The following is an 11,517-nucleotide window of genomic DNA, read 5'->3' on the forward strand; positions in this document are numbered from 1 at the left end:
ATATAATTTTTCATTTATTATTTCGTCAAAATCTTCTAGTTTAACTTAAAATTTCATCAGTTCCTTTCACAACCACATCACACAAACAAATAGGTAGCTTTTTTTTGTTAGCACACGACCAGAACATTTTCTAAACTATTATATTAAATATTTCCTCTCAAATTGAAATCGAGACTCATCAGACCAGGCAACGTTTTGCCAATCTTCTATTGTCCTATTGCCTCAAAGTTGGACGTGTTGTGTGTTCAGAGATGCTCTTCTGCAGACCTCAGTTGTATCGAGTGGTTATTTGAGTTACTGTTGCCTTACTATCCGCTGGAACCAGTCTGGCCATTCTCCTCTGACCTCTAGCATCATCAAGGCATTTGCACCCACAGAACTGCCGCTCACTGGATATTTCCTCTTTTTCAGAGCATTCTCTGTAAACCCTAGAGATGGTTGTGCGTGTAAATCCCAGTAGATCAGCAGTATCTGAAATACTCAGACCAGCCCGTCTGACACCAACAACCATGCCACATTCAAAGTGACTTAAATCCCCTTTCTTCCCCATTCTGATGCTCGCTTTGAACTGCAGCAGATCGACTTGACCATGTCTACATGCCTAAATGCACTGAGTTGCTGCCACGTGATTGGCTGATTAGAAATTTGCATTAACGAGAAATTAGACAGGTGTACCTAATAAAGTGGCCGGTGAGTGTGTGTGTGTATACATACACCTTTCACAGGACAATATTTCCTTCACATTACTAAAACCAGAAATGTTTATTAAATAAACAAAAGCTCCTCCAGATATTTCAGGTACTGAAAAGGTAAAAATAAAAAAACACCAAACGCCATTACCAACATTAAATAAAACAATTTACATCATAAATCATCATTAAACATAACATAAATAAACATTAAACAATAAACATTATTTACTGCACATAATCAAGCCACATAAATCAGTTTATACCAATTTATATATGTTTAAAGATTCAAGTGACCACTATTAACCTAAGACAGTACTAAGACATACACGTTAAAACAAAACTAAAACTATTTTCTTTAATATTGAGTGGGATCATAGTTAAAAACATATTTACTAATTAATTTCTTAATTTGAGTTCTGAAAATGAACTCAGAACGTCTCAGGGGATTGCACCAGCATATGGGCAAGCAATTAATCACAGACTTTATTAATTTTATTATTAATTAATAACTTTAAAGAGACAATTCAGAACATGCCAACTCTAACTTTACAGACACAAACAAAAACAAAGATGTCAGACGTTTGATCAATGTGAAATGCTTCAGTCTGAGTCAGTGTAACAACCAAGTATCTAACAATGAAGTACATGTACAAATAAATCAAACACGTTAACGAAATGTGTGAAATAAACAATTAAAAAAACACAAAGTAATAATACAAGTTACATGTAACATGAATAGTTACATGTACGAAGGCTAAAATAAAATAAAGTACATTTTAAAGAACAAATAAACCAAAAAAATTAACAAATGCTGAAATAATAATAGAAATAATAAAACAAATAACAAACAAACTAGCGAAATTCAAATGAAACGAGAAAAATAATAATATTAGAATCTAATTCCAAACAATAATTAAAACTACAATAGTACACAAAAATAAAACGTATTGTTAAGCAAACCAAAACAAATCGCCAAATCATAATCTATATTAGCTCAACACAAATCTAAAAGGCTGATAACATTAAAATAAAGAGTTGATTTTAAAAGAATCATACTGTATTGTTGTTATAATTTTGTTTGTTTATTTACACCTCGATTCTATTTTACTTGAATAAGCATCCCGGTGATTTAGCAGCCGGAGCCGTCAGCATATTAGCCTGGTTTTTGTGTGTGATGTGAATCTGTAAACAAACAGACAGATAACAACAGAATAGTTAAGAACAAATACTACTAGCTATTTAATAGTTACTAGTATCACCAGTGTAATCGCCCACTAGCACCACTAGAGGGCACTTCATTCTTTACTTCATCTACTCACCTGTCCTGTATTCGAAATCGCCTCCCCTATACCGTTATTCACTATTCCCTACATTAGTAATGCGCAGGTTAGTGTATACTCCATCAGCTGTTTTAGTTTCTGTCAGCTTTGCTTTTTTGACTGTTTGGCGCCATCTTGTGTCTGAATAATGCGCAGGTTAGTGTATACTCCATCAGCTGTTTTAGTGTCTGTCAGCTTTGTGTTTTTGACTATTTGGCGCCATCTTGTGACTAAATAATGCTCAGGTTAGTGTATACTCCATCAGCTGTTTTAGTTTCTGTCAGCTTTGCGATTAATTAAAGAATCATTAACTATTACAGCTCAGAACAATGTTTTGTGTCTAATTTTTATGTTTTGTGGCAAGTAGTCATGTAATAAGCAGGATAACGTACATCCAGGATGTTTGTTTTTGCAGAATAAGCCCTTCAGTCTTATACAACAGTGCTCAGCTTTGCCTGTCGGGGGTTTATTCTGTGATAACAACCTCCTGGATGTACTTTATCCCCAACCTCGCGAGCTGTCTGTTAGTAATGAAATAAAGTTTTTTGGTTTCTGTCATGTATTCAAATATAAAAATTCTAACAAGTCAAAAATGTATTTAGAAACCTACACCGATAGTATTCCACGATAGACGCCATCTTGTGGTCAGACGCAGAAATTCATTCATCATGTGAACTCACACAGTCCATTATGGGTATTTAATTGCTGTCGAGTGTCCACGGGTTGTTGTTGCAGTGCATTATGGGATTGATAGAGTGCATTCCAGAACGTCCATTATGATTTCGGACACCACTACAAATGGCAGCCCCCTCAAGAAGTGCACTATTTAAGGTTATAGGGAGGCGATACAGCTCTGGACTTCATTTCCCACAACCCATTGCCCTGATTAACGCTTCACCTGTTTCCAATTATCTACACCATTTCTAGAAATAATTCACCCAAAAATGAAAATTAGCTGTAAATATACAGAAAAATTATAATGTTCGGAAAGCCAAAGATTCTGTACATCCCTAATATGAACTAGTTTCTAATAAATAAGAACTAATGTTGCACAATAAACGCTAATAACTCGCGAATTAGTGCTTATATTTAATGGAACAGATACTAGTGTCTATAAAAATATGCACTGCTAGCATGCAAATCAGATTCATTGTATAGCTTAAATAAGATAACAGCCTCTACAATCACTATAATCAGCTTGTGTGTTATTATGTTGTCTATAAACACACTTACTGTACACGGAGGCTGCATCCACGGCTCTCCGTCAACCTGCATGGGCAGAGTTTTACATGTCCTGCAGCAGAAAACGACATGTTCATCCACATATAATGCTTCTGTCATAATTCTGTTTGACTGGAATGGTGGAATATTGTAAAACAGCTTCACCTGATAGTGATGTGAGCCGCCTGAGCCAGTCGATGTGCTTTACTCTTCAGTCCAGTGTAAATCTGACCCATCTCCAGCACACTCTCCAGACCGACAACCTCCAGCAGTTCATCACTCATGTCTACAGCAGAGCACAAACAGCTTTTACTGTAAAATACATCATTTTACAGTCCTGTTTGGCATGTAAATGTTATGTATGGGTGTCAGATGGAAGGGCATTCGCTACGTAAAACATATAATGATAAGTTGGCGGGTCATTCCTCTGTGGCGACCCCAGATTAATAAAGGGATTGAGCCAAAAAGAATTAATGCATTAGTAAATGTTGAACTCTTATTAATAAATACTGTACAATTATTGTTCATAATACTAATGAAACCTTGTTATAAAGTGTGACCAATGAGAATAATATCTATGCTTACAACCAATTTTTGTAAACAAATCATCTAACCAGAGAATTGATGGTTTATTATAGTAATAATAATCATATTCTGACCCTGTGAGCAGGTCTGGAGATCCTCGGGATCGACTCGGACCTCCTGCCATGTTTTTGGTTTCTCAGCACTCTTGGTTTCCCCCCACAGGTTTGAACCCCCATGCATGCTGGGAATGTTCAGCACGGCGACGCCTTCCAGAGAGAGTCTGCTCAGGTCCACAGGAACACCACAGCACTGCAGACACCAGCAAATTACAGTTATTTTTACTACGGTTCAATTTAACAAACTTCAGATTGACAATTGAGGGCAGCAGGATGGCTCGGTGGTTAGCGTTGTCGCCTCACAGCAAGAAGGTCTCTGGTTCGAGTCCCAGCTGGGCCAGTTGGCATTTCTATGTGGAGTTTGCACGTTCTCCCCATGTTGGTGTGGGTTTCCTCCGGGTGCTCTGGTTTCCACACAGTCCAAACACATGCGCTGTAGGTGAATTGGATGAACTAAATTGGCTGTAGTGTACGAGTGTGTGTGTGAATGTGAGAGTGTATGGGTGTTTCCCATTACGGGGTTGCAGCTGGAAGGATATCCATGTGTAAAATATATGCTGGAATAGTTGGCGGTTCATTCCGCTGTGGCGACCCCTGATAAATAAGGGACTAAGCTGAAGAAAAATGAAGATTGACAATTGTGCTCCCTTCATAGTGCACTACCATAACATTTATAGATAACACTTTAAAATAAGGTTGTATTAGTTAGTGTAAGTTAACGCGTTTACTAACATGAACAAACAATGAACAATACATTTATTACAGTATTTGTTCATGTCAGTTAACGTAAGGTAATAAAAATACAATTGTTCCTCAGTAGTTCATGTTAACTCACAGTGCATTAACTAATGTTAACAACCAGGACTTTTGATGTTAATAATGCATTAGTAAATGTTGAACTATCATTAATAAATGCTGTACAGGCATTGATCCTAATTAGTTCATGTTAGTAAATACATTATCTAATGAATGTTTTGTAAAGTGTGACCCATTTATGCCATTTCGAACGCAGGTACAAACTAAATTTACAAGTAATGAAGCTTTTCTGCATGAATTATGCTATCAAATATGATTGCTTTAAAAATATGTTGAATTAGCGCATAAAGATAGATATATTCTAATAGTTTATTACGAGGCTGTCTGGAATACTCACTCCTGATTGGTCAAAGTGCTCTACCATACTATTTATAGCATTTATTTATTTGTTTATTATCTTTTTTATTTTCTCAAAAGGTTCCACACTTGCATCAGGTACATGTCAGAGGTCACACATCTGAATACACTCACAAATACAAGCACAAATTCTGAACATCCACGTTCTCTTTCAGCAGTATATGCTTTCCTTTTGTGCGTATGTACACTAATGTTATACATAATAAAAATAAATAAATAAATATTCAATTAAAAAAATAATAATAATAATAAAATAATAATTTAAATGAATAAGATATTACAAGAATATTGGGAAAATATATTTGAATGTTTTTCTAAAGCCCTCCAAAAAACTCTTGAACCATGTCCACTTACAGCTGTTCTTGGGATATTTAGTAATTTAGAGATGTTTAATAAATATGAAAGACAAGCCATGTTATTTGGTATGGTAATTGCCAAAAGGGTGATTTTGAGAATGTGGAAAACTGAATCTGTACCTAAGTTTAGTATGTGGGGTAGAGATATCGTAAACATGCTTGCTTTGGAGAGGTTGAGATATGTCAATAATGACAAACTGCAGATATTTGATCAAACATGGGGACAGATATTAGAACACCTTAATGCATTAGGAGAAACACAAGCTAACCAATAACCCCTTTTAATAATATAGTAAATAAAGATTGAGTGTATTCACAGTTATTCATTATTTATAATCTCTAATATTCTTAATAATGTGCCCAAACTATTATTTGACAATAAAACTATAGACAGGATAATGCATTTTTCTGGTGATACAACAACATAACGTTACTTTATAATTGCTGTTATTTATGCATGACCTGACCAGCTAAATTATATTTTGCTTTCATGTGCATTTGTCCCTCTGTGTTCTGTTGTTCTGTCATAGGTTAGTGTTTTTTATGTATTATATTCATTATATTGTAGTGTATTGAATTGGGTGTTTCTTTTTTTTGTTGTTGCTTTTTGTTTTTTCTTTCTGTATTTTGTTGTAGTTTTATAAAAAGCAAAAAGCACACAAATAAACGTTTAAAAAACAAACAAAAAAAAGATATGAGAGAAAAACGGGGGGGGGGACAAATAAGTAAAAATGAATAAATAAAGCTGTAAAATAAGATATACATACACATCAGCATATGTATGGCATTTCAAACGCAGATGTGGCTTGTGAAGAAAACTAAATTTAAAGTAAAACTGTTTTAACTTATATATAAAAGGAAAAGTTTACCCAAAAATGTACATTTACTCACTGTTTACTCACTTAAAACCTGTAACCATTGACTTCTATTGCAGGAAAAACAAATACTATGGAAGTCAATGGTTACTGGTTTCCTGCATTCTTCAAAATATCTTCTGTTGTGTTCAGCGGATGAAAGAAACTCAAACAGGAACAAGTGGAGGGTGAGTACGTTTTAATTTTTGGGGTGAACTATCCCTTTAAAAATGTATCTGAACATGCTATACGCACCATTTCTGCAGTGGTTTGAGTGTGTCAGAACTGTTCAAGTAATTCATCCTATAACAAGATGACAAAAGTGAAAGGGAATCTATTAAACATGAACATTTCTGAGGCGTTTGTGTTTACCTCAATGCTGAGACAGTCCTTCAGGTTTCTGCATGAAGCTGAGATGGTCTCTGAAGTTGCGAGCTGAAAATACCACAGCTTATTCCTGGCTCTTTCAGGGTAAAAACAGACACATGTAGGACACCTTTTTACATCCGGAATATGCACAGAACTTTAAGGCGAACAAGTACATCTGAGATCCTGACCTGCTGTTGAACTTTTGTGGATGTTTCTCTCTCATCACATGAAACTGGTGTGCTATTGATGCATCCTGTTGGAAAAACAAACACAACACAGAGCTCACACTCTTAGACAAATGTTAAATTCACAGATTTTTTCCCTGAATTTCACTGACTAAAAACTGATTTTCAATGGCCTATAATGAACAGAAAACCGGGTGTGGTTGTGCTTTGCATAATATTTAAATTATTTGAGATTCAATATTATTATTCATGATTTTACTAACCCTTATGAGAGCCATAATGGACAATTTTCTTCAGATTTAAAAAATAAATAAATATAATATAAGTGGCACGGTGGCTCAGTGGTTAGCACACCACGAAGGTCACTGGATCAAGTCCCAGCTGGGTCAGTTGGCATTACTGTGTGGAGTTTGCATGTTCTCCCCGTGTTGGCGTGGGTTTCCTCCAGGTGCTCCGGTTTCCCCCACAGTCCAAAAACATGTGTTATAGGGGAATTGGATTAACTAAACTGGCCGTCGTGTATGAGTGTGGGCGACATTTGCTGGATAAGTTGGCAGTTCATTCCGCGGTGGCGCCCCCAGATTAATAAAGTGACTAAGCCGAAAAGAAAATGAATGAGTGAATGTATGAGTGTGTGTGTGAATGTGAGAGGGTGTGGGTGTTTCCCACTACTGGGTTGCGGCTGGAAGGGCATCTGCTGCGTAAAACATATCCTGGAATAGTTGGTGGTTCATTACACTGTGGCGACCTCTAATAAATAAGGGACTAAGCTGAAGGAAAATGAATGAATAATTATAATATAAATAATAAATAAATAAATAAATAAATAAATAAATAAATAAATAAATAAATAAATAAATAAAGCTCCCTTTGTAGTGGTCAATTTGTAACTTTAACAACAAAATGTGTGGAACAACGTGGGTAAAAACCTGATACAGCATAAATAAAGTATATTTTGATAAACTAAAATTTAAAACAAAACACAAATGTACTTGATTTTCAATTATTTAGACAAAATATATACAGCTAAAGTCAGAATTATTAACCCTCCTCTTCAATTTTAATACTCTTATATTTGTTTCCCCCAATTACTGTTTAACAGAGAAGATTTGTTCAGCACATTTCTAAACATAATAGTTTTAATAACTCATCTCTAATAACTGATTTCTTTTCTCTTTGTCATGATGACAGTAAATAATATTTGACTAGATATTGTTCAAGATGTTAGTATTCAGCTTAAAGTGACATTTAAAGGCTTAACTAGGGTAATTAGGGTAAAGTTAGGGTAAATAGGCAAGTCATTGTATAACAGTGATTGATTCTAATCAATTGGAAACAGTCAGCTTTTAAACAGTGGGCCAATGATGTGTTGCATTTCTTTAGTTGGAAAAAAATAAGACTTAATTTAAACAGTTCTGGGTCTAAGTTTACTATCATGTGGTGTCCATTCATAAATTACTTCCAAAGCCAAATATAATTGTAAATGGACAAAACGATGCTGATGCTGTCAGGGTTTGCTTGTTATACTGATGTTGGCAACCCAGGCTCATTCTGAGAACGTAGTCCCATGGACGTTTCTGGAGACCGCGAAATACGTAGCCGGGGGTACGTACGGCTGCATTTAATTTTTTTAAGTGAACGCTGCGTGGCGGTGTGACGGCGTTCCTTTCAGCGCTTGCCGGCCGGCCGCTCGCCTCCGTGTAGAGGGCTTTCCCGCTGCAACCAGTTTGTCCGGTTAGCTCTTCGTGTACTTTGGTGGACCGGGTTCGAGTCCGGGGAAGAGCGGTTCCAGAAATCAGGTAAGAAAACAAAAACAAAATCCAAAAAATAAAGCGAAAATAAAGTTCGTCACAGGGTGAGAATGTGGTCAAAATCCGAAAACGTGGTAAAAATCAGACGAGGGCTTTTCTTTTTTCTGGACGGCTTTTGTGAATCATCATTGGTTGGGTTTAGGGAAGGAGGAGGGTGGGTCAGCCGATTGGCCGGTCGCATGGTCAATCATTCTGTCATCCAGGCAGACAGGCGGAAGGTCGTCCGACAGCGGTCTCTAGCGGGTTTATGCGAGAACGGCGCGGGAAAAAGCACGCACAGCGGCCTCTCACGGACTCGCAAAAACAAAAACTGCAAAAATACGTACCTCCCGGGACGTATTTCGCGGTCTCCAGAAACGTCTACGGGACTACGATCTCAGAATGAGCCTGGGATTCGGATGTTGTCTTTATTTTACTTGATTTTTTCTTCTTCTTTTTTTGTCTTTGTTTATACGTACACAATGTTAAAGCACTATATTTATATATATATATATATATATATGTTGTGTTGTTAGTTATGTTGATTAATAAATGTATGTTTCACGATTTAAATAACTATAGTATAATAATAGCTGAAATAAAACAAATAAGACTTTCTCCAGAAGAAAAAATATTATAGGAAATACTGTGAAAATGTCCTGAACCTGTTGGGGAATATTTCATCATTTGGGGAATATTTGAAAAAGGAAACAAATTCTCAAGAGGGTGAATAATTCCCAGAAAAATAAAATTCATTATGTTCATTCCTAGCTCCACCATCTGACAGCATCTAAACTCACCACACCGATGGAGAAATAGTTGTTGATGATGTCATTGGGCACCGGATCGCCTTCGTCCGCATCATCGGCAGGAACGACTCGCAGACTCCAGCGGTCCATCTCAATTAATCTGCTTTCTTCAATCTGCTTCAGGATTTCAGTCAGATCAGTGCCCTCATAACCTGCTCAGCCCAACACATGAGAATATCATTACAAACCCAATACTGCGATTTTGCACAACTACAGGATATTTTATACTACAATACACCAGTCTACTATAGTTATTATTATTATAGTTGATCAGTTCACCAATACTATATAATGATGTAATATTCATTACAAAGAGTTGTAAATATACATACTGTATAGTATAATACACTTTACTATAGTATTGGTTCAAAACACTATAGTACTATTAATTAATATAGTATTTTTCTATGGAAGAGACGCACCTCCACCCCAGTTCAGACATCGAGCGAGGTCATTTCCAGTGCCGAGAGGAAGTACCGCAACTGGAGGCCGAATCGCCATATTAGCTTTATCTAAAGGGGAACAAAACAACACGTCAGCTTAAAATGAATAATTATATGTAGTCAATACTGGGAGGCGACACGGTGGCTCAGGCTAGCACTGTCGCCTCACAGCAAGAAGGTCGCTGGTTCGAGTCCCAGCTGGGCCAGTTGGCATTTCTGTGTGGAGTTTGCATGTGTGGGTTTCCTCCGGGTGCTCCGGTTTCCCACACAGTCCAAACACATGCGCTATAAGGGAATTGGATGAACTAAATTGGCCGTAGTGTATGAGTGTGTGTGTGAATGTGAGAGTGTATGGGTGTTTCCCAGTATTGGGTTGCAGCTGAAAGAACATCCGCTGTGTAAAACGTATGCTGGATAAGTTGGCGGTTCATTCCGCTGTGGTGACCCCTGATAAATAAGAGGCTAAGCCGCATACTCTTGTTTTGCGTAGCGTTCAGAAGGAAAATAGTAATTACAATCTAAAATCTCTTAAAGAAAGTAACTAAATGCGTCAGCGCCAGTGGTGTAGTGGTTAGTGCGTCGACGCATGCACTATGGTGCTCACAGCGACCAGAGTTCGATTCCCGCCTCGCGGTCCTTTGCCGATCCTTCACCTCTCTCTGCTCCCCATGCTTTCCTATTAATTCTCTCTACTTTCCTATACAATAAAGGTGAAATCCCTGAAAAAAAAAACTAAATAACTGTGTTACTTACTTTTTAAGGAATGTACTTATGTTTTTTTGTGGGTGTTTTTAAGTGTTAGATAGGCTTAAAATTGTAATATATTACTTTTTACCAAGCACTATATACTCTGTAAAAAAATGCTGTACTTACTTAGAATTATTGTCTCAATTCTAGTCCAAATATCTAAAATATCTCCTTAAACCAAGAAGCATTTTAAAATGAAGAAGCAAGTAAAATATATTGTTTCCTTCTCAGAAAAAGAAGGTCAAAATTGAAGAGAGTGTTTCCTTAAAACAAGCAAACCCGAGTTATATCCAAACACACATCCAATTCCTATGCCCCAATATAGTGCTGCATACGTCTCTAAAACCAGACAGCTGTAACACCTAAACAAAAAATCATAAAACAAATATAAATATGCATAGAATAAATATTACTAATAACAACATTAAACAGATGTAAATTGTCATGAATAAACTGAAAACAACAGAGCCGGATTCTACCAAAGCCCCATGAGGTGAAGAAGGAAAGGGAGGAGGTAGCGGCTTTTATATTTATGTAGACGATTATATTTTTATACATTTTAATCCTTTCATTTAATCCAGAACATTTTACATTAAAAAATATACAATTTTAGAGTATTCCACATGAAATAATAAACAAATACATACATAAAAATAATAATAAATAAATAAAAGACACAACATTGGGGGTTTTACATTGTTCCAGATTCAATGCATTCAACAGTTGTTAACATTGCAGTAATCAATCCATTTCTTCCAAATCTTTTAGAAATAAGTTCTTTATAGTAAGTAATAGTAATATAAGTTCTAATAAGTCTCAAAATAAAATGTTCCATATTGCTTATTTCCTTCACAATTCTATCCAATCACCAATGTGCTTATACCAGTATCTGGTAATCCTCTTCTTGCATGCTACACT

At 36.2% G+C, this 11,517-nt stretch overlaps 1 protein-coding gene across 1 annotated transcript in view; it reads right to left on the reverse strand.

Moving 5' to 3' along the window:
* Nucleotides 1-1,746: 1,746 nt before the first annotated feature.
* dgkab (diacylglycerol kinase, alpha b) overlaps nucleotides 1,747-11,517 on the reverse strand; it is a 27,048-nt gene continuing 17,277 nt past the window's right edge. Inside the window, exons 17-24 of the mRNA XM_056468667.1 lie at nucleotides 9,832-9,921; nucleotides 9,401-9,561; nucleotides 6,814-6,878; nucleotides 6,629-6,719; nucleotides 3,892-4,066; nucleotides 3,398-3,518; nucleotides 3,245-3,305; nucleotides 1,747-1,874 (exon numbers count right to left, since the gene is read on the reverse strand). Of these exons, the coding sequence (XP_056324642.1) occupies nucleotides 1,797-1,874; nucleotides 3,245-3,305; nucleotides 3,398-3,518; nucleotides 3,892-4,066; nucleotides 6,629-6,719; nucleotides 6,814-6,878; nucleotides 9,401-9,561; nucleotides 9,832-9,921 (842 nt within the window). The 3' untranslated portion in view covers nucleotides 1,747-1,796. The remainder of the gene's footprint in view (nucleotides 1,875-3,244; nucleotides 3,306-3,397; nucleotides 3,519-3,891; nucleotides 4,067-6,628; nucleotides 6,720-6,813; nucleotides 6,879-9,400; nucleotides 9,562-9,831; nucleotides 9,922-11,517) is intronic.

This window comes from Danio aesculapii, chromosome 11, assembly GCF_903798145.1.
Source record: "Danio aesculapii chromosome 11, fDanAes4.1, whole genome shotgun sequence".
NCBI classification, from domain to species: domain Eukaryota; kingdom Metazoa; phylum Chordata; class Actinopteri; order Cypriniformes; family Danionidae; genus Danio; species Danio aesculapii.